Here is a 24284-nt window from a genome sequence, read left to right as displayed (position 1 = left end):
AGGGTGCTGCCTCAGAAGACCGTGCTGGCAGTGATGTGTGAAGCAGTGTGAGCACCATGTGTGCCTGTGCTGAGTCGCTTCAGTCATGTCTGGCTCTTTGAGGTCCATGGGCTACAGCCCTCCAGGCTCCTCTGTCCATGGGATTCTCCAGGCAAGAATACTGGAGTGGGCGGCCATGCCCTTCTCCAAGGAATCTTCCCAACCCAGGGATCGAACCCGCATCTCTCATGTCTCCTACATTGGCAGACAGGTTCTTTACCACTAGAGCCACCTGGAAAGCCTGAGGGCCTCAGGGCGAGGCCGTCAGAGGAGGAAGGCTGTGGATTTTGTCTCTAGCTCTGTTTCTGAGTGTCTGGCCCGGCAGCCGCCACCCCCCACCCCCGGCTAGACAGTCTTTGTTTTAGACCTTGAGATCTTGCCTGTGTGAAATGTAATCATGATTTGCAGTTTCTAATACGATTCACATTTCTCCCTGAAGTTATCTTTTAGTTTGCCAATTTGCTTCAGGGCAGAATAGCCCCCAAAGAGGTCAAGTGCAATGTAGTGGAGCTCTGTGACCTTGGCCAGGTTACTTAATAACCTTGAGCCCCTCTCTCTTCATCTGGAAAATAGTGACAATGTGGGGACCTCCTGAGAGTGTTGTGACAAAAATGCAGACCTGTTGGATCTAAAGTACACCATCTGTGGGAGTTCTAATTCGTCCACAGCTGCCTCCTCAGGCTGCCTCTCTCTCAGTGATCTGGTGATAACACACAGCCTGATACACTTCAGACAGGGATGACCTCTTTATTGGTTTTTTTTAACCAGGGAAGTGAAACCATGCTGACTGAGTGCTTCTAGATGCTAGGCACTGGGCTCAGAGCTTTGCTTACATTGTGTCTTTGAATTCTCATAACCCTGAAGGCAAATATTTTAATCTCTGTTTTGCTGATGAGGCTCAGAAAGGATAAGAAACCAGACCCCCATCACCCAGTGCGTCAGTAACGGAGCTGGGATTTGAACTGAGGTCTGTCAGCACCCAGAGCTCAGGCTTCCTGTTGCCCCACACAAAACCACTGGTGTGAGAAGCCCTGGCCCCACAATACTGTGAACATTCTATTTTCTGTAGAAGAGAAAGTCCCTGTAGGCCTCCCTCTCAGAAAATTTTCCATTAAAATATTTTCAAAATCCTTGTTCTTTACATATCTATAGTTTTCTATTTATTTTATGTTATAGAGGGATGTTTAAAAAGAAAAAACAAACAAGCAGAAACAAGCCAGAACTCCAGAGTGCCTCGGAGTTTAAAGTTATGATTTCTTTACATGGTCTTTACTGAGTTTAATTTGATTTGATTAGAAGACGTGTAATTCTCATTAGAATTAGTTGGGTTGGTGGGGGGCAAAGTGTAATGTAATTCCAGAGTTCATTAATTTTAGGGACGGGTAACGAACTGTCATCGGCAGTGTTCTAGTTGTAACCCCTTTTTCACGGCTCTTTCTCTTGTTCTGTTTTTCTGTTGCAGGCTCAAAAGCTGACTTGCAAGAAAAGAATACAGAAATAGAAGTAGATGAAGTATTTTGGAACACAAGGATTGTACCCATTTTGCATGACTTAGAAAAAGGTAAAAAAAAAAAAAAAAGTTGCTTTAGATCGAAAATATCTCCAGTTATTTATATGTTCCCCATTGCCCTGATATTTTCAGTATACTTTGTCATTTCTGTGAACTTGTTCAGAAACAAGTGAAATCATCTATTTACCCAGTAATGTATGTATTCAATATTACATGTAAACCTAATTTTAAAATTATACTTTAAATACCGCAAAAGAGAACCTACTTCTAAAAGTCCCTTTAGAATATAAATTACCACTACTTCTGCCCAAGGAAATGCCAGTTTGAACTCTCTGGAGTGGTAGTTCATGAATAACAGTGCAAAATTAAAATAAATTTCAGTCCTCTGAAACGTTGGCCAAGTCTCACAGATCGACATCCTTGGCAGGTATGCCCATGGTCTTCTAGATCCAAGTGTATACAGTTGGCCCTCCGTAGCTTCATGCTGCACATCCACGGATTCAGCCAGCCATAAATGGAATTTTATTCTGTGTTGGTTTGAATTCGCAGATGTAGAACCTGCGGATGTGGACGGCCAACTATACAGTACCATTTTATACACAGGGCTTGTGCATCCGTGGATTTTGGTATACTCAGGGATCCTAGAACCAATACCCTGTGGCTCCTGAGGGAAAGCTGTATATCCAGTTTTCCAAAGGTTGGACATGGTTGTTGGGGATGCCACTCAGAGAGAGAAGTGGGCTTGGATGTGCCCCGTCCTTGAACTCTGGAACGCCCCAGCAGTGAAGGCCTGCAACCCATGGGCCTCTGCCAAGGTGACCTGTGGAAAGCTTGGCAGGGAAACGCCCCTGCTCCTGCTTTCTACCCCTTTGCCGCTCTTCAGGGATTCCACTTCTGAAGTTGAAACGGGCTCCTCTGGAGCTGCAGTCCTGGCCCACAGCACACATGAGGCCCTCACTAGCAACTGTGGAACCAGTGTCCCTTGGATGAGCAAACCAGCATGGTAGCCACAGGAAGAAACCCTAGGAGAAGCAGGGTAAATGAGTCCTGGCCACCAGCCCACCAGGAAAGCTGTGCAAAAGACCTACCTCCTTGAAGGTTCGAATGGCCTCACCCATCCTCGGCTCTCTGGGGGTGCTTGGTGGTAAAGAAGAAAGCACAGCAGGGCAGGTGATGAGCAGCACAGAGGCCTGTCTTGGAGAAAGTCTTCAGCTGGAAGGATTTTAAGAGGGCTCTGTCACCACAAAGAAAATTGAGGAGTTTGGCATTCGAAATGTAGATGAATCTCCCTTCTCAGGGGATGATTAAACCCTGAAGAATGGTATCTCTTCCACAGACAAATTGAAAAACAGCAAACGGTGGCAGTTTTGCCACAGGGTATTGGTTCTAGGACCCCTGAGAACACCAAAATCCGGGGATACGCAAGTCCTGTGTATAAAATGGTATTGTCAGAGAAGGCAATGGCACTTCACTGTGTGCCACTCCAGTACCCCACTCCAGTGCTCCTGCCTGGAAAATCCCATGGATGGAGGAGCCTGGTGGGCTGCAGTCCATGAGGTCACTAAGAGTTGGACATGACTGAGTGACTTCACTTTCACTTTTCACTTTCATGCGCTGGAGAAGGAAATGGCAACCCACTCCAGTGTTCTTGCCTGGAGAATCCCAGGGACGGAGGAGCCTGGTAGGAGGCCGTCTATGGGGTCGCACAGAGTTGGACACGACTGAAACAATTTAGCAGCAGCAGCCGGCCCTCCACGGGTTCTACATCTGCGAATTCAAACCAACACAGATTACTTGACCCTTTGAGATTCCTTTTTGTTTCTCTCTCCTTTTTTTCCTTTTTTTGGTGACATTTCAGACTTACAGAAAAGTTGCAAGAATAGTGCAAAGAAATCCTGTATACTCTTCCCCCAGATTCCAAAAATACTAACATTTTACCATATTTGCCTTATAATTCTTTCTCCCCCTTCCTCCCTCTCTCCCTCTTGCTCTCTTTTTCTCTATACACCCCCTACTCAACACACACACATTTTTCCCATTTTTCGAACCATTTGAGAACAAGTTGCCATTATGACACCCTGTATTCCTAAGTACCCTGGCAAGTAGTTTTAGAAGTAAGAGCATTCTATTACGTATCTGGAAATCACCATACAACACTATGCAAACTCAATTTAGATTTTGCCAGCTCTCCTAATAATTTTGTTCATAGGAAAGGAAAATCCTGAGTACAGTACACGTCCCTTTCATGATCTTGATGCACTTGGGCACAGGCCAGTTATTGCATAGACCGCCTCCACACACTGAGTTTGTCTGGTACTCTCTCACCATTTGATGGCGGTTAGGCACTTGGGCAGGCGTGTAGCCTGAGTGGTGCTGTGTCCTTCCTGGGTATATCATTATCAGGAGGCACGGGATGCTGAGTTGGTCCATTACTGGTGATGTGGACTTTGATCACTTGGGGAAGGTGGTGTCTGCATGATTTTTCAATGTAAAGTTACTATTTTTCCCTTTGTAATTAATAGTTCTCTTATGGGTAAAAGTTACTGCAGAGTCTACCTTGCTTTCTATTACTCATCAAACTTTCACCCACTAGCTTTAGTCCCTTGAGGATCTTGATTGCTTTTAGGTTCAAGCTGTCTTTTTGAGCCTACTTGGCAGATATAATAAACCAACCAGTAGAAAGAGGTATTTTGATTAGTAGTTTAGAATTTGACCCTGGTGCCTTCCTTTTTAATTTCTTTTAAGCTGAAACAGCTACTCCTGAGTAGAACCCAGCAGGCTGAAGAGTGTGTGGAGGGAAGTATTAGAAAAATACCTTGACGTCTACCCACTGCCACAGAGTAGCCTGCAGCCTGGAATTGGGGTTTGTGAAGAAACTGCCAGTAACAGAAGAATGAAACAACAACACAAAAGTATTTTTCTTACAATAGAACTCAGTTTTTTTCCTTTTATTTAAAGTTAGTCTCAGTCATTTCCCATCAATTCATTTTATTTAAGTGCTTAACTGAAAGGCATGGAAGGTTACTTAGCTATTGAGGTTTAAAATTTTTTCTTAGATGTTATTGTTGAAAAGAGCTAAAAATGGCCTGAGTCATTTCCTTCTGCAGGCGCACACTTCCTCTATGCGGGCTTTCAAGAGCACATTATGGTATTTATTTAAGGTTGGTTTCCTACTTTTAAATTTTGTGACGAAATCTATCAGAGATAATATTTTGCAGCTGGACGTCTTATACCTTGGATCCTTGCATTTCCCCTCATGTGTGTGCTGCTTTTCTTCCATGTATGACTTTTGGTATGGCTACCACTTTCAAAAATTGTTTTCCTCAGAATTCTAATTATAAAATGAAGCGCTCCCCTGCTTCCTAACTAAAGTCTACTATTTTTTTATATTATCTTCTTTGCTAATACTTGGGGCTTCCCTGATAGCTCCGTTGGTAAAGAATCCGCCTGCAATCCCGGGGACCCTGGTACGATTCCTGGGTCGGGAAGATCCCCTGGAGAAGGGATAGGCTATCCACTCCAGTATTCTTGGGCTTCCCTTGTGGTTCAGCTCGTAAAGAATCTGCCTGCAATGTGGGAGACCTGGGTTGGATTCCTGGGTTGGGAAGATCCCCTGCAGAAGAGAAAGACTACCCACTCCAGTACTCTGGCCTGGAAAATTCCATGGCCTTACTGTATAGTCCATGGGGTCACAAAGAGTTGGGCATGACCGAGCAACTTTCATTTAACTAAAGTTGCTAATACTCACCTCCAAATAATGGTGGACATGGTGACATTTTGAAATTTTGTTCCACTTGCGCCTTCTTTTCTCAGATAATGAGGGTTATTCTCGTAGGAAGATATTGATCATTGTTTTCATCAATAGGCATATTATTAATAGAAAGTGAATCTGCATTAAACTGTGTTACAGGCTGTCAATACAGTATTCTCCCTGTACTGTGCACCGTCGGTGCAGAGATGCCTAAGGCACGGTTCCTACTCAGCGTATCTCTGGGCACTGGGCATGTAACACAGCATGCGTTTGTTATTGTTGTTCAGTTGCTAAGTCATATCTGACTCTTTGTGACCCCATGAACGATACAGCACATCAGGCTTCCCTATCCTTCACTATCTCCCAGAGTTTGCTCAGATTCATATCCATTGAATTGGTGATTGTATCTAACCATCTCATCCTCTGCTGCCCTCTTATCCTTTTGCCTTCAATCTTTCCCAGCATCAGGATCTTTTCCAGTGAGTCAGCTCTTTGAATCAGGTGGCCAAAGTATTGGAATTTCAGCTTCAGCATCAGTCCTTCCAATGAATATGCAGGGTTGATTTCCTTTAGGATTGACTGATGTGATCTTGTAGTCTAAGGGACTCTCAAGAGTCTTCTCCAGTACCACAATTCAAAAGCATCAATTCTTTGGTGTTCAGCCTTCTTTAGGGTCCAACTCTCACATCCATACATGACTACTGGAAAAACCAAACTTTGACTGTGTGGACCTTTGTCAACAAGATGATATCTCTGCTTTTTAATATGCTGTCTAAGTTTGTCATAGCTTTTCTTCCAAGGAGCAAGCATCTTTTAACTTCATGGCTATGATCACCATCTGCAGTGATTTGGGAGCCCAAGAAAATAAAATTTGTCACTGTTTCCACTTTTCCCCCATCTATTTTACATGAAGTGATGGGACCAGGTGCCATGATCTTAATTTTTTGAATGTTGAGTTTTCAGCCAGCTTTTTCACTCTCCTGTTTCACCTTCACCAAGATGCTCTTTAGGTCCTCTTTGCTTTCTGCCATTAGAGTGGTATCATTTGCATATCTGAGGTTGATATTTCTCCCAGCAATCTTGATTCCAGCTTGTGATTCATCCATTCTGGCATTTCACATGATTACTCTGCATGTAAGTTAAATAAGCAGGGTGATAAATACAGCCTTGATGTACTCCTTTCCCAATTTTGAACCTGTCAGTTTTTCCATGTCCAGTTCTAACTGTTGCTTCTTGACCCACCTACAGGTTTCTCAGGAGACAGGTAAGGTGGTCTGATATTCCCATCTCTTTAATAATTTTCCACGCAGTCAAAGGCTTTAGTGTAGTCAATGAAGCAGAAGTAGAATTCCCTTGCTTTCTCTGTGATCCAACAAATGTTGGCAATTTGATCTCTGGTTCTTCTGTCTTTTCTAAACCCATCTTGTACATCTGGAAGTTCTCGGTTCACATACTGCTGAAGCCTAGCTTGAAGGATTTTGAGCATAACCTTACTAGCATGCAAAATGAACAGCATACATATATGTGTGAAAAATAGTATTTGTTGAATGTGGCATTGTATACCTTTTCTGGAGGAGCCAGAACATAAACAGGGCCTTGAAGGACCAAAATCAGTAGGGATGAAGGTAAGGAAAACATTCTGGGCCCTTGGAACTATGTGACAGAGGGGTGAAGGTGGAGATGCAAAGCAGAAGCTTCCAGGGCCCTGAGCAGAGCCCTGGTGGGTAGCGGGCAGCAGGAATAAAGGAGAGCCAGTGAAATCGGGAGTTCCCCTCCTCAGTACACTCCCCGAAAGACTGTGTGTTCTAGATAAGCTAACTGATTAGTAAAGAAGTCAACATGGTAGGAAATGGAGCAACAAAATAGAAAAAAAAATCAGATAGATGGAAATGAAAAGAGGAAGCAAACAACATAGTTCAGGAATTGGAAGATGTTCAGGGAGGTAATTATGGGTTTTTGCATACCCTGTCTGTGTTTGACATACTCGAAAACTTGACCTCAGTGAGTAAGTTCTGCTTTACTCTCTTTGCCCCAACAGAAGAAAACATTGAAATGGTCTGTACTGCTTGCACACAACTTCATCATGCTTTAGAGGAAGGAAACATGCTTGGAAATAAATTTAAGAGAAGAAGTGTTCTCCTGAAGACCCTATATAAACTAGTTGATGTTGGCTCCGACTTGCTGAGCCTTAAACTTGCAAAAATTATTCTAGCAGTAAGTTTTTCTTTTCTCTGGTCTCGTAGACTATAGCACGTACAAGTTCTGTTAAATGCTTTGTTTGTAAAACATTACAAAGAAGATTAGAAATGCAATGTGTTCATTTAGAATCTTGAAAATAGAATTGAGGTGGTGAACTAACATCCCAGAATATGATCAGAAAGTACCAAGGAAATACGGCTGAGTAGAGAGAAAATGTTCAAACAAATAAATGCTCACATGTGGATTGTGGCAAATTTTTTTTTTTTCTCTTAAAAATAGGCAAACACATTCAAAACAGAAACTCAAGTAACTTGACTGAAGATCAGTATCAGAGAGTGCAGACTGTGGTTTCTGCCCTATGGTTTCTGTTGGGTGCTTGGTGCTTCTGTCACATGGTTTAATAAATAACTTCAGATAACTTGGGCTGTGGACATAGTGGCCAGGTGCTTTATGAGGCCGCATGAAACAGAGAACCAGCTGCTCTGTGGTCACGGAAAGGTGGTCATAGAAAGCTTCTGTGAGGTGTTAGAGAAAAGGCCAGACACCAAATAAAACTGTCTCAAGCAAAATGATATCATTGTTTGAGTGCAGCCCTTTGTGGTCACAGCCATAAACAGTTGGAACCAAAAGATAAAACACAATTATTATAGAAGGTTCTAAGAGAGCCGCTAAAACAAATGAATGAAGCTTTATTTACCTGGTTTCAGAAAAATAAAAGCTATTATGTTAAAACCCATAATTCATATAATTTAAAATCTTAGAGTACACAGTGAAGGTGAGCATTGGTACCTAGTGATGGCTTAGTGAGGGTGCCCACTGTTCCTTATTTCGAAGTCTTTCATAAAGTCCTTACATATTCTCTGCAGTTTTGGAGGGGGTGCATTCTTATTTAGCTACCACCCTAAACTGTTCACCATCTTTGTAAAAACGGTGATATTATATGTGATGCAGAAAGCAACATTTCTTTGAAATAGTGATTTTAGTAGTAGGTTAATCCCCTCTCATTGGTGATAATTGATCAATCAGCTTTAGTGAGAAAGAAAAGGCACAGGGAGGATGTACAGTCAGAAGTAATAAGTAGAGATGAAAAGGTGACTGCATGCCTGCCCAGTTTCTTCTCTGGCCCTTGATTTGGGGCCCCTCCTGGCCCGTGGGGCCCCTCCTGGCCCGGGAGAGCCCCAGTGTGAGACTGGAAGGCTCTCTTGGTATAGCTGACCTGGGCAGGACCCAAGCAACCAGCTGCCCAGGGACTGCCTTGGTCTCATAAGGATCTGAGACATTGTGCTCTGTAGCAAGCCAAAAATAAATAGAGAAAGGAAAATGCCATGAATTTGTTAATACTCTGCAGAGAAAATATCATCTTGGTTATTAAAGGTGCCATTCAAATTAATTATATACATGGCACAATTTAACTACTTTAGGGCAAAAGGATAAGTGATCTGCCAGGCAGTGAACAGATTCTGAATGAAACATGTTTAGATAAAGCCCTCTCTGTGACACTGACTGCCTTGCTGAATCAGGGGCAAGACTCCTCCAGGCTACGGTCCAGAGTGCAGAGGTGGGTAGGCTGTCCCTGCTGCTTGACTGTGGAACCTCAAGGTCAGGAACAACCTTCAAGGCCAACAAGTCCAACTTCCCATCTGCCACCAGAGTCTTCTATAATACTGCGGGCAAGGCATTGCTTCCCTTAGACCTTGGTGATGGGGTTCTATGTAAATTAAAAGACAGAAAAAGCTGTTGAAAGAAAAAAATTGACAAAAAAGCTGAAGATAAATAGTACTAAAATTTTGTAATAGCCTCTTCTTTCTGCTAATATTGACTTTATCTACCAGTTGACTATTATAATTCAAACATTTAAAGTTATTTGTAGTTTTAAAAAATCCAATGAGTATACTGTTAGTTCAAGTTTCTTGCATTTTTGGTTAAGTGGGACAGACAGCCAGACAGCCAGACAGCCACTTTCATTTTAACTTTCGTATCAGAAAAGCTTACAAAAATGTATCTGTCTATTTTATGACTTTTTTTTTTAAAGATTACAGACATACATGCAATGTGTGAATGCAACTATGTTCAGAAAAGGAAGACAATCTAGCGCCCTATACAAGGGGGAAAACAGAAAAGTCAGCAGTGATTATATATAGTGGCAGTGTTATGAGTGATTTTTAAACTTCCCTTTAATTTTCCAAATTTGCTTTAAATCAAGTAAACTACTATGTTTAACATAAAAGTAAACTGCCCCACTGCAGAAACCCACTTGGCACCAGGGATTCTTGACACTGGGAATAAAATGAATAAAATAACCCCTGCCCTCCAGGCCAACCATGTGGCAGCAGAGACAGAGAGTAAACACTTGAAGTGCCAACAGGGCTGATGGGCACTGTGAGAAGAAAATAAAGCAGAGTAAAGGGAATGGCCCGCTTTGGGAGGAAGTGCTGTTTTACACAGAGTAGTCTACATTCCTCACATACAATGTTTTACTGTCGTTTTGTGTCTCAAAGTCATAATTTTACAGTTACCAAAAGAGAAGGTATGGTAAAATGCTTTGAATGTAAACTAACCTTGCAGCAGCAGCAACCTTACAGCAGGCCTGGAAATGTTGGTTTGTTGGGATTTTTTTTTTTTTAATGAAAACTCTGATACTAGGTGTTTTTGTTTATTTGTCCTCTGCCACTTTTTACTAAAAATGTAAGACTTGGGAGTGAGGTTAGTTGTATTCATTCATTTATTCAACAAATTTGATTGAATACATAGCACAGGGTACCTTCCACACACACAGTAATCAACCATGGTTTTGACCTCAAAGGCTCATAAGGTAGTGGAAGATTGCCAGCAGATTAAAGTATATTTCCAGATATAAAGGGCAATATATTTCCCTTGATACAGATTTTTTTTCTCTCTAGTCACTTTTTTTTTTCTGGGTTTTTAAACAATTTAAAAATACGACTCATTAAAAAAAAATGTTTTTTTAAAGTTTCCATTTCCTCTTTTCATCCTGCGAACAGAGGAAATTTCCATTCTGCCCATGTGACAGTTAATGAGGCTTCCACAACAGAGCTTCTCAGACTTGAACGTGCACTCAATCCCCTGGCAAAGGTGTAAAAGGCACATTCTGGTTCAGTAGGGCTTCTGGGACCTGAGATCATGCATTTCTAATACATACTCAGCTGATACTGAGATGAGATGACATGACCCGTCTGAGGAGCAGACTCTGTGGTTGTAAAATGAAACAAGTAAACCTAAACTGCAGGGTTAGCTATGAGATGTCATGAAAAGGGCCAGAGCAGGGGGGCAGGCAGATAATGGATAACGCTTCATGGACAGTACCTGCCTCTCCCTTCCTCTCCAGCTCAGGGCCAACCACACTTACCGTGGTATTTCCTACAGGGAACAGCTGGAGAAGGAAATGGCACCCCACTCCAGTATTGTTGCTTGGAGAATCCCATGAAAGAGGAGCCTGGTGGGCTACAGTCCATGGGGTCGCAAAGAGTTGGACACGACTTAGTGACTGAACAGCAGGGAACACCACAGAGCCTGGTAGACAACAAGAGCTCATTAATATTTGTGAATCCAACACAGAATTACAAATTCCATTATCTTTGTCTTTTTAACTAAGTGAAGACTCATTAGTAAACAATGTTGAAGATAATTTTAAGGATACTTTTTAGTGATAAAATAATGAACCACATGTCATCTTTTTCATACAGATATGTTTGTTTGGATGACCTCATTCCTACAAACATATTTTACATTCTTGCAACGAAGGCACACAGTATTTCCATCTTACAGTAGATTATAGATGTCTTTTTATGCATAGTGTTCAATTATACTTTTGTGACTGTTTAACATGAATTGTATTGATGTTCCAGTTTATTAAACTGTTCCCAAATAGTGGACATTTAGGATTTTTAATTTTAATTTTTACTACTTTACGTAAGTATGCAGCTCATTTTGACCATTTGACTCAGTCCTCCTAGACTATTTTTTTGAGAGTGTACTTCCTTATTGCTTAATTTACTTGAATATTTTTCTGTGATTTAGAAGGTAATTTTAACCTTTGAATGTTACTTGTGATTATCTCAAAGCATTTCAGAAATAGGCTTAAATAATAAATACATATGTATTATCTAATCAAAAGTATTACTTTTTCATTTTATTTTATACAAATGATACATAGAATTTTACTTTCCCCCTTTTTTTTCTCTCCTTCACCTCCACGATGTGTTCTTTTCTAGGTTAGTTTAATGTGAAATTTTAGTATTCATCTTCCTCTATTTTGAAAAGTAGTTACTCCATTTAATTAAATTTATCAACATCAGCCCTTTCTTTTTCCTCAAATATTCTTTAAAAAGTAATAATTTCACATATAAGCACAAGGCTTTATGAAATAAGAGATAAATGCTTATCATTAAAATGTGCTTACTCTAAATATCATTTGTATTGTATTTACTGTAAGTGAGTTAATTAGATACCATAGTTGGCAAATATGTGGCCAAAACTTTTGAAAGTTGATTTCTTTAGACCTTTTTATGTTTTAGACACACTCTTGCTGCACTTTCTAAATTAGATGTTCATGTTGAAAAATTACAGCGTGTCTTTATCTCCTTCTGCAATGGTAATGTGACTTCTTTCTCTGCAGCTTAAAGTGAGTGGAAAGAATCTTCTTAATGTTTGCAAACTTATATTTAAAATTAGCAGAAGTGAGAAGAATGATTCTCTGATTCGAAATGACAGCATTCTGGGTGAGTATTATTCAGTACTACCATTGAGCAAATGTTACACTTGAATATGAATGAAAAGTTTGGAGAGCAAAGTTATAATTAATGGTAGCTGGAATATTTTACATTCTTATCATATGCAGAAGTGAGGTAATGCCTGTTTTTTCTCTGTCCTTCTCTGTGTTTTCCATGTTTCACTTAATATATCCTTTGGAGCCTAGGAGGATACCCTGCTATTTTTTTAAATGCCTGTAGTAACAATATGTAACTTTACAAAGTGTTTCCTATTTAAAAATTTATTTCCTGGTCTTGGATCTACTAAAAAATGTTTTGATATGGTAGGGATAATTAACTTGGAAGACATATATAACTGTTGTAGAAAATTGATATCAAAGTGTGTCAAATGTTTCAAATGTGTGGGTAGGTATTGTAATACATCCTAATTACCTAGCTAACAATATATAACTCTTTATATATCCTTAAATAATTAAGATGCTTAAATAGTTACCTAAACAGAAATCATTTATGAATTAGTACTGTTGATCTAAGGCAACAACATGGAAAATACTCTTAAGTCCTTTGTTAAGGATAAATGATCTTTTTTTAAAATCCCAGCAGACAGGAACAAAGCCAGTACTGAAAAGAAATGTATAATGCTGAATCAGCTTGTTGAGAATAACAGATTAAAAATAAAGATTCTGACAGATAATCACACTGATTAAGAAAAATTAATGTGAGATAGGCATAATTAACCTTATCAGAGCTGCCTGGATTATCCTAAAAGCTACTACTTGTATGTTATTTGGATGGATGTTCTTAAGTTGTCTTAGGGAAGGGTGGATGTTTTATTTGAAGCATCCTTTTCTATGGTTGAGATATTTTTTAAAGTTCCTATCTTGATTAACTTCCTATTCATACAGCAGCCAGTATATTCTTAAAGGTTTGTTGAAATTTAACTCTTAGATTACTTTAATTATTAGTTATTCTGTAATAAACTGTAACCAAAAATAAAGGTTAGCCAATATTAATAAGAGGCTAGAAATGGCATTCAGTTAAAAGAACACTTTCTTATTTACGTATTAATAATCCCATCTTTTGCTGTCATTAATACTACAGAGATTTGTCTCATAAGCTTTCCTCTTTATGCCTTATGAGTAACTCTTAACAAACATTTGAACGTGGATCCTGGCTAACATTTTACAAATCGTATTTGATGTTCACATACAAGTGCTTTAATCTCTCTCTTTCCAGTGGTTCTACTCATACATTTGTAATAATTCATCTTTTTGACAGAATCATTATTGGAGGTCCTGAGAAGTGAAGACCTGCAAGCTAACACCGAAGCTTTCCTGTACTGCATGGGGACCATCAAATTCATTTCTGGAAATCCAGAATTTCTTCATGAAATGATTGGCAAAGGTGCTGTTGAGATATTGATGAATCTGATAAAGCAAGTAAACGAGAACACCAAGAAATCTGGGACATGTTTGCCTAATTCAGGCCACTTGTTAGTCCAAGTAAGTATTTTACTTGAAAGGTTTAGACTTGTAAAATTAGTTTTCATGTTATCTAATATCACTTACATGCCAGGTGGGTGTAACAGGTGGCCTGTTATCCGCAGCCAGGTGGGAGTGCTTGGCCTCGGGGATCAGGGCGGCAGTCCCAGCCCCACCTCCGCCCTGTGTGTGCCTGTTTCCTCTGGAAAGGCTATTCTGTGGCTTTTTACATGCAGTTGTCTCCGGCATGTGCACAACTATTGCTGCTACCCTGCAGAGAGAGCAGGCCTGAAGGATGAATACTTAGCACCTCTTCAACTGCATGTTATAATCAGAACTTTCACAGGCAGAGTTTGAACTTTTAGAGTTTCTTTTTTATAATTTTATTTATTTGTTGTTATTTTTGACTGCTCGGTCTTGGTTGCTGCGCGGGCTTTTCTCTCGTTGTGGCGTGGGGGGGGCTACTCTTCATTGCAGAGGTCTCTCGTTGCAGAACACGAGCTCTAGGGCAGGAGGGCTCAGTAGTTGTGGTTCCAGGGCTCTAGAGCACAGGCTCTGTAGTTGCAGCGCACACACAGGCCTAGTTGCTCTGTGGCGTGTGGGATCCTCCCGAATCAGGAATTGAACCAATGTCTCCTACATTAGCGGGTGGATTCTTTACTGCTGAGCCGCCAGGGGAGCCCCTAACTCTTGAGAGTTTTGAAGCCAGGTCTAGGCTGGCGATTGCTCACTGGTAGCTCCTGTCATGCATCTTTTATCTGCGGTAAAGATCAGAAGTTAATGACACTGAGTGGACAGCTGTTGAGGGGATACGTAGATGAAACATAGGCCAGAGACTACAGGAATGATGGTAGCAAAGCCAGATCCATTTAGAATGACTAGGGCAGGAAGAAAAAAATGTGTATGTGTTACAGTTTTATTACTTCTGTAGCAGATTAAATCTCATAGTCGAATTACTTTCATTGGAGCTGCTTCAGATCTCCATTCTTTAGATGAGACTATACTCTTTAATAACATTTGAATGTCAGTTAATAGTATCTTTGATGTAATAATTTATGAGGCTTGAAATGTCCTTGTCAATTAATAGGGATTGATCAAGGACTGAGTGCTTGAAGCCTTCAGGAAGGCATGTTAAAAGTTAGTTTTAGCTCCTGCCTTTAAGATGTTATTAATTTTGGACTTTGTGGTCTGTCTCCATTTTGAAAGACTGTGAAAACCTCCTTATGTTATGAATGATTAAATATTCTACTGGATGTGCCATCTTTTGGCTAGGAAGACTTAAATAAGAAACATTTTCATACTGACAGTGTTATTGCATTATTCAAACTTTCCCTCAATGAAAATAGTTATTTTGGTTATATAACTATGTTTCTTGTTAAAATGCAAAAAGTAAGAGTGTAAAAATCACCTGAGTTATTTTCACCCCAAACTAATGTACCTCCAACTTTTCATAACCACTCTTCCATGCATTTTACATGCATATGTATTATATATACTTACATATGTATAGATTTTGCTTTTGATCATGAACTTCATTCTAACAGTTGCTTTTGCTTAATTTGCATCACCCTCTTTCCTTCTCGTTTCTCCTCCCAGTCCACACGACACAGCTGCTCAGCGCCTTTTAATACACCCATAGGTTTTCAAAAATGGAATATGCTATTCATGTCTCTTTTTTCATTTAACAATACATAGTAAAAACTCTGTAGACTTATTTTCTTTTTATTGGCAGCATAATATCCTGTGGTGAAAATATACCTCAAATTCTCAAGCATTCTTCTCTTGAGGTACTCTGCTTTTAATTTTTCCATAAAAGCTTCTAGAATTCTTGTTTTGTTTTAGGGAGCTCTTTCATAAGTATATAGTTGTCCTTCAGTAGCTGCAGAGGACTGAATCCAGGACCTGCTCCAGATACCAAAGTCTACAGGTGGTCAGGTTGCATACTTGGTCCTTGTATGCGTGGATACAGTGTACCATCTATGGTTGACTGACTCTGCAAATGTGAAATATACGAGAGCAGCTGTATATATGTACATACATTTATATATAATTTATAAATTTAGGAATAAGTGTAGAAATGTATTTATATATAATCATTGTTGCTCAGTCACTAAATTGTATCTGACTCTTTGTGACCCCATGGACTGCAGCACGCAGGCTTCCTGTATCTCCCAGAGTCTTCTCACGTTCATGTCCATGGAGTCTGATGATGCTATCTGTGTCCCAGAGTTTGCTCACTGCTCTTTAGTTCCTCTTCATTTTCTGCCATTAGAGTGGTATCATCTGTATATCTGAGGTTATTGATATTTCTCCCAGAAACCTTGATTCCAGCGTGTGAGTCATCTAGCCCAGCATTCTACAGGATGTATTCTGCATAGAAGTTAAATAAGCAGGATGACAATATACAGCCATGTTGTACCCCTTTCCCAACTTTGAACCAGTCTGTTGTTCTGTGTCTAGTTCTAAACATTGCTTCTTGACCTGTATACAGGCTTCTCAGGAGACAGGTAAGGTGGCTTGGTAGTCCTGTTTCTTTAAGAACTTGCTACAGTTTGTTGTGATCCACACAGTTAGTGACTTTAGTATAGTCAATGAAACAAAAGTAGTTATTTTTCTGAAACTCCGTTGCTTTCTCCATGATCCAGTTAATGTTGGCAATTTGATTTCTGGTTCCTCTGCCTTTTCTAAACCCAGCTGGTACATCTAGAAGTTCTTGGTTCATATACTGCTGAAGCCTAACTTGAAGCATTTTGAGCACGACCTTGCTAGCATGTGGAAAGTGTGCAATCGTACAATAGTTTGAACATTCTTTGGCCTTGCCCTTCTTTGGGATTGGAATGAAAACTGACCTTTTCCAGTCCTGTGGCCACTGCTGAGTTTTCAGAATTTGTTGGCATATTGAGTGCAGCACTTGAAGAACATCATTTTTTAGGATTTGAAATCACTGAACTAGAATTCTATCACCTCCACTAGTTTTATTCATAGTAATGCTTCTTAAGGCCCACTTGACTTCACACTTCAGGATGTCTGGCTTTAGGTGAGTGACCACACCATTGTGGTTATCCAAGTCATCAATACCTTTCTTGTATAGTTCTTCTCTATATTCTTGCCACCTCTTCTTAATCTCTTCTGCTTCTGTTAGGTCCTTACCATTTCTGTCCTTTATCATGCCAATCTTTGCATGAAATGTTCCCTTGATATCTCCAATTTTCTTGAAGAGATCTCTAGTCTTTCCCATTCTGTTGTTTTCCTCTATTTCTTTGCATTGTTCATTTAAGAAGGCCTTCTTTTCTCTCCTTGCTGTTCTTTAGAATTCTACATTCAGTTGGGTATATCTTTTTCTTTCTTCCTTGTCTTTCACTTCTCTTCTTTCTGAAGCTATTTGTAAGGCCTCCTCAGACAACCACTTTGCCTTCTTGCACTTCTTTCTCTTGGGGATGGTCTTTGTCACTGGCTTCTGTACAATGTTATGAACCTCCATTCATAGTTCTTCAGGCACTCTGTCTACCAGATCTAATCCCTTGAATCTATTCACCTCCATTGAATAAGGGATTTGATTTAGGTCATACCTGAATGGTCTAATGGTTTCCCCTGCTTTCTTCAATTTAAGCCTGAATTTTGCAATAAGGAGTTCATGATCTGAGCCGTAGTCAGCTTCAGATCTTGATTTTACTGACTGTATAGAGCTTCTCCATCTTTGGCTGCAAGAAATATAATCATTCTGATTTCAGTATTGACCATCTGGTGATGTTCATGTGTAGAGTCATCTCTTGTGTTGGTGGAAGAGGCTATTTGCTATGAACAGTGTGTTTTCTTGTCAAAACTCTGTTAGCCTTTGCCCTGCTTCATTTTGTACTCCAAGGCCAAATTTGCCAATTACTCCAGGTATCTCTTGACTTTCTACTTTTGCATTCCAATCCCCTATGATGAAAAGGACATCTTGTTTTTGGTATTCTAGAAAGTGTTGTAGGTCTTCATAGAACCAGTCAACTTCAGCCTCAGTGGTCGGGACCATAGACTTGGATTACTGTCAGTTCAGTTCAGTCGCTCAGTCGAGTCCGATTCTTTGCAACCCCATGAATCGCAGCACGCCAGGCCTCCCTGTCCATCACCATCTCCCAGAGTTCACTCAGACTCACGTCCATCGAGTCTGTGATGCCATCCAGCCATCTCATCCTTGGTCATCCCCTTCTCCTCCTGCCCCGAATCCCTCCCAGCATCAGAGTCTTTTCCAATGAGTCAACTCTTCTCATGAGGTGGCCGAAGTACTGGAGCTTCAGCTTTAGCATCATTCCCTCCAAAGAAATCCCAGGGCTGATCTCCTTCAGAATGGACTGGTTGGATCTCCTTGCAGTCCAAGGGACTCTCAAGAGGCTTCTCCAACACCACAGTTCAAAACCATCAATTCTTCGGTGCTCAGCCTTCTTCACAGTCCAACTCTCACATCCGTACATGACCACAGGAAAAACCATAGCCTTGACTAGACGGGCCTTAGTCGGCAAATGTCTCTGCTTTTGAATATACTATCTAGGTTGGTCATAACTTTCCTTCCAAGGAGTAAGCGTCTTTTAATTTCATGGCTGCAATCACCATCTGCAGTGATTTTGGAGCCCAGAAAAATAAAGTCTGACACTATTTCCACTGTTTCTCCATCTACTTCCCATGAAGTGATGGGGCGGATGCCATGATCTTTGTTTTCTAAATGTTGAGCTTTAAGCCAACTTTTTCACTCTCCTCTTTCACTTTCATCCAGAGGCTTTTTAGCTCCTCTTCACTTTCTGCCATAAGGGTGGTGTCATCTGCATATCTGAGGTTATTGATATTTCTCCCGGCAATCTTGATTCCAGCTTGTGTTTCTTCCAGTCCAGCGTTTCTCATGATGTAGTCTGCATATAAGTTAAATAAGCAGGGTGACAATATACAGCCTGACATACTCCTTTTCCTATTTGGAACCAGTCTGTTGTTCCATGTCCAGTTCTAACTGTTGCTTCCTGACCTGCATATACGTTTCTCAAGAGGCAGGTTAGGTGGTCTGGTATTCCCATCTCTTTCAGAATTTTCCACAGTTTCTTGTGATCCACACAGTCAAAGGCTTTGACATAGTCAATAAAGCAGAAATAGATGTTTTTCTGGAACTCTCTTGCTTTTTCCATGATCCAGCGGATGTTGGCAATTTGATCTCTGGTTCCTTTGCCTTTTCTAAAACCAGCTTGACCATCAGGGAGTTCATGGTTCATGTATTGCTAAAGCCTGGCTTGGAGAATTTTGAGCATTACTTTACTAGCATGTGAGATGAGTGCAATTGTGCGGTAGTTTGAGCATTCTTTGGCATTGCCTTTCTTTGGAACTGGAATGAAAACTGACCTTTTTCAGTCCTGTGGCCACTGCTGAGTTTTCCCAATTTGCTGGTATATTGAGTGCAGCACTTTCACAGCATCATCTTTCAGGATTTGAAACAGCTCAACTGGAATTCCATCACCTCCACCATCTTTGTTTGTAGTGCTTCTTTCTAAAGCCCACTTGACTTCACATTCCAAGATGTCTGGCTCTAGATTAGTGATCACATCATTATGATTATCTGGATCATGAAGATCTTTTTTGTACAGTTCTTCCATGTATTCTTGCCACCTCTTCTTAATATCTTCTGCTTCTGTTAGGTCCATACCATTTCTGTCCTTTATCGAGCCCATCTTTGCATGAAATGTTCCCTTGGGATCTCTAATTTTCTTGAAGAGATCTCTAGTCGTTCCCATTCTGTTTTTTCCTCTATTTCTTTGCATTGATCATTGAAGAAGGCTTTCTTATCTCTTCTTGGTATTCTTTGGAACTCTGCATTCAGATGCTTATATCTTTCTTTTTCTCCTTTGCTTTTTGCCTCTCTTCTTTTCATAGCTATTTGTAAGGCCTCCCCAGACAGCCGTTTTGCTTTTTTGCATTTCTTTTCCATGGGGATGGTCCTGATCCCTGTCTCCTGTACAGTGTCATGAACCTCATTCCATAGTTCATCAGGCACTCTATCTATCAGATCTAGGCCCTTTAATCTATTTCCCACTTCCACTGTATAATCATAAGGGATTTGATTTAGGTCATACCTGAATGGTCTAGCGGTTTTCCCTGCTTTCTTCAATTTGAGTCTGAATTTAGTAATAGGGAGTTCATGATCTGAGCCACAGTCAGCTCCTGGTCTTGTTTTTGTTGAGTGTATAGAGCTTCTCCATCTTTGGCTGCAAAGAATATAATCAGTCTGATTTCGGTGTTGACCATCTGGTGATGTCCCTGTGTAGAGTCTTCTCTTGCGTTGTTGGAAGAGGATGTTTGCTATGACCAGTGCATTTTCTTGGCAAAACCCTATTAGTCTTTGCCCTGCTTCATTCCGCATTCCAAGGCCAAATTTGCCTGTTACTCCAGGTGTTTCTTGACTTCCTACTTTTGCATTCCAGTCCCCTATAATGAAAAGGACATCTTTTCTGGGTGTTAGTTCTAAAAGGTCTTGTAGGTCTTCATAGAACTGTTCAACTTCAGCTTCTTCAGCGTTACTGGTTGGGGCATAGACTTGGATAACTGTGATATTGAATGGTTTGCCTTGGAGACGAACAGAAATCATTCTGTCATTTTTGAGATTGCATCCAAGTACTGCATTTCGGACTCTTTTGTTGACCATAATGGCTACTCCATTTCTTCTGAGGGATTCCTGCCCACAGTAGTAGATATAATGGTCATCTGAGTTAAATTCACCCATTCCAGTCCATTTTAGTTCGCTGATTCCTAGAATGTCGACGTTCACCCTTGCCATCTCTTGTTTGACCACTTCCAATTTGCCTTGATTCATGGACCTGAAATTCCAGGTTCCTATGCAATATTGCTCTTTACAGCATCGGATCTTGCTTCTGTCACCAGTCACATCCACAACTGGGTATTGTTTTTGCTTTGGCTTCATCCCTTCATTCTTTCTGGAGTTATTCCTCCACTGATCTCCAGTAGCATATTGGGCACCTAATGACCTGGGGAGTTCCACTTTTGGTATCCTGTCATTTTGCCTTTTCATACTGTTCACAGGGTTCTCAAGGCAAGAATACTGAAGTGGCTTGCCATTCCCTTCTGTAATGTATAATAAAAATATACAAATAAAATCAGTTGGTATAAAGGAGAATTGGCTTCCCAGGTGGTGCTAGTGGTAAAAAACCAAACAAACAAACAAAAAAACCTGCCTGCCAAGGCAGGAGACATAAGAGATGTGGTTCGATCCCTGGGTGGGGAGGATCCCCTGGAGGAGGAAATGGCAACCCACTCCAGTATTCTTGCCTGGAGAATCCCATGGACAGAGGAGCCTGGGGGACAGTGGTCCATAGGATTGCAGAGTTGAACACAACTGAAGTGACTAAGCACACAGACGTACCTGTGACCCAGAATACTTCAGCTCCAGAGGTAGGACCCCTGGCAGGCCAGTCAGGGCGGTGCACGTCTCCCCACGTTCCTCTCCTCTCCCTCTTCGCTTGCTTCGGCCTCCTCAAGTGCAAACTGACTCACTAGGACAGATGCCCCTTTCTTTTCCAGCCATCTGTGCATCCCTCCAGGTGGGAATGCAGCCCTCTAGGGAGAAGTGACTCTGTCCACACTGCCACCCAGCCCTCACCAGGCACTGTCTCCACAGTCTTCCTCTCCAGCTGCCTGGCATCTGGCGTGGGGGTGTGGGGACTACACAGCCCGAGGCCTCTCCCTGGAGCCTAGCCAGCACTCACATCCCTGTCCAGCAGGAGGAAGTGGGGCCCATTATTGCCACCACCTGAGAACGTGCTCCTCCCGTGGAGCATGCGTGTCCCTGCGCACTGCCGTTACGCGTGTGTGTGTTTACAAATGTTGGGGAAGGGAGATATCGTTTTAGGCCATTTCATTTGCAGAATTTTCTGGACTGGGCATTCCCTTGTGTTTAATTAAGACAAAGAAAAGCTGTTTTGTATCATCTGGATGAGAAAATGTAAGCAGCTTGACTTCACTGTAAGAACAGATGAAAATCTCTAGTGAGTGTGTCACACTGCCTGGCCTTTTATTAGCTCACTCCTGTGCGTATTCAACCAAACAGATCTGGCCACAGGTAGCATTGTTTGATTACACCAGCTTTTGGAACTGGTAGCTGTAGCTCATGAGATATTTTTTGAAAGCAACTTTGTTCAACTGAAAAAGTAAATAAATAGCCTGTGTCTGTACTAATGGAGTAATATCTATAAACCAGAGAGAACACGCAAGGCAAAAAGGTAAAGGCAGGATGTCCTCTCCTTTATGATTTTCTGTGTGATTTGCTGTAAAGCTTCATGTGTTCCACCCAGCACAGTGCTGGGGGCCTTGCCCTTGCGCAGCCCTGTTGCAGGCCACTGAATGAGTAGAAAGCACTGAAGCTGGACTCTGAGGGCCGTGTAGGATGTAGGAAACCGGTACCAAGGGAAAGGGACAAGGTGTGTTTGGGGCTCCTGAAGAGGTGGTCTGTCCAGAGGAGAGAGTGGCGTGAGGGAGGCCTGGGAGGTGAAATTCCAAGGCTGTGGTCACGAGCCTTGAATATCAGGATGCTGAGTGTGGACCTGAAATAACACAGAGCAGGAGGTCTGTGCATGGGAAGGAGATGAGATCAGAGCAGCAGAAAGAAACGAAACAGTAAATGGATAAAGACCAAAAAACTGAAATGTGATGGGAGGGGAGTGTATCAGGGGTACGGTCAGATGGGCGGATTCAGATCTCACACACAGAAGCCCCAAATAAGAAACGCTGCTGTAGTTATTAGATTTTAGACTGCTTATAAAGGAGCTAAAGGAGCGAGATCCAGAAGTGGATGTGAAAGGGATAAAAAAAGCTCCTCCACAGCATAGGGGCTAATGATGCTTAGAGGAAATTACTGAAGTGTTGAGATTTCTTTTTAAGTTTTCTTTGTGTTATTTCTTACATATATGTATACACATATATGTTTATCACTGCACACCTGACATTGAGACATTGACCTCACAAGTGTTTGTGCAGTGGCTGCTGTGTGTCAGGTATACTCTGGGTGGTGAAGAAAATACCAGTAGGGGCCTGCTTTTTGGTGATCCCCATGTCCAGATAGTAGTATTCTGATGCCCTATTCTTCTACAAAACTCTGAACTGAACCCATGTGTTCAGTTCAAACTGTCAGATGCCTGATGTTAGTAGCATTTTGAGAAGGTTGAGAGAATGATTGTTGATATTCAAAGGGGCCAGCACCACTTTCCACCAAGTGAAAGTATTAACACTCCCAGACTGGCAAAACAAGAGACAAGAGTTTGTCTGAAAAATCATAAGCATAAAGAAAGTTAATCTGTGCGTGATCACTAAATTCCAGAACGCTAGACTTTTGAGAGAGCTTAAAACTTGGAAAAAGAGAAATACAGACCGGCTGAAAGGTTAGCCCCACCTAGATTCCAGCAGCAAATTACATCACCTAAGGAGGTGGCACAGATGAAATAGGGGTTTGATGTTAATCTCAGAGGGTTATCAGGAGATGTTAGGGTTCATTTCTGACTGGTGTGTGTTCGTCGCTCAGTCATGTCAGACTCTTTGTGGCCCCATGGACTGTAGCCCGCCAGGCTCCTCTGTCCATTGGATTCTCCAGACCAGACTACTGGAGTGGGTTGCCACTTCCTTCTCCAGGGGATCTTTATGACCCAGGGATCGAATCTGGGTGTCCCGCATTGCAGGCAGATTCTTTAACGTCTGAGTCACCAGTCATTAATGTCTGGCCGGACTTGTAAGGGCCAACAATTAGGAAAGAACTGAGGATAATTTCTGAGTCCCCTCCATCAGAAAGTTTGTTGTGGTTTCCATCGTGCCCCCTTTCTGGGCACCAGGGAAGGGTCTCTTGTATGTGTCATAATCACAGACAGGCCCCAATCCCCCAGTGACTCATTTGTCCTCTTGTGTCTTGAGGACACAGTAATTGAAGAAAATCTCAAGGTACTCACATTTATAGCTAAGTACTTTGTAAGTATATAACATAAATAACTATTGGGCTTCCCAAGTGGCTCAGTGATAAAGAACCCGCCTGTCAATGTAGGAGACTAGGGTTCAATCCCTGGGTTGGAATGATCCCCTGGAGAAGGAAATGGTAACCCACTCTAGTATTCTTGCGTGGAGAATCTCATGGACAGAGGAACCTGGTGAGCATGGGGTCAGCAGAAGAGTCAGACATGACTTAGTGACTAAATAACAGTGTAACTATTAAACCCAGATTGACTTAAACTAATGTTCCTATTTTTATGGATTCCTTTGTATTTCCAATCTTTTCTTCTTTATAGCCTTTTATTCTTTAATTTTGAGTTTAATCCTTAGAGAAATATGTTCTTTCCCTGCTTCGAATTTCACGTTTTTGAGATTGGAACTGTCCCGCATGCCCCTGCTCCACCCCAGGTAACATAATTTCTTTCCCTCCTCTTACACCTGGTTTCTCTGACCCCTAAGTTCTAATATTGCCCCCTTCTTGCTCTGTACACCTTCAGTTTCCCATCCTTCCTTTTCCTAAGTGGAAGTTTCTCAGAAAGGTCAGTCCTCCCACCCTTTTTCAGTCCTTTTCT

The 24284-nt window shown here is 41.3% G+C and overlaps 1 protein-coding gene across 1 annotated transcript in view; it reads left to right on the top strand.

Annotated features, from left to right (window-relative positions):
• Positions 1–24284, top strand: part of ARMC2 (armadillo repeat containing 2) — a 123330-nt gene that overhangs the window by 36686 nt on the left and 62360 nt on the right. The window contains exons 7-10 of the mRNA XM_052645702.1: positions 1502–1600; positions 7339–7514; positions 12136–12238; positions 13508–13731. Of these exons, the coding sequence (XP_052501662.1) occupies positions 1502–1600; positions 7339–7514; positions 12136–12238; positions 13508–13731 (602 nt within the window). The remainder of the gene's footprint in view (positions 1–1501; positions 1601–7338; positions 7515–12135; positions 12239–13507; positions 13732–24284) is intronic.

This window comes from Budorcas taxicolor, chromosome 9 (assembly GCF_023091745.1).
Source record: "Budorcas taxicolor isolate Tak-1 chromosome 9, Takin1.1, whole genome shotgun sequence".
Classification (NCBI taxonomy): Eukaryota; Metazoa; Chordata; class Mammalia; order Artiodactyla; family Bovidae; genus Budorcas; species Budorcas taxicolor.
Note: the sequence above shows the minus strand (reverse complement) of the source record. Positions and strands in the feature narration are given on the sequence as shown.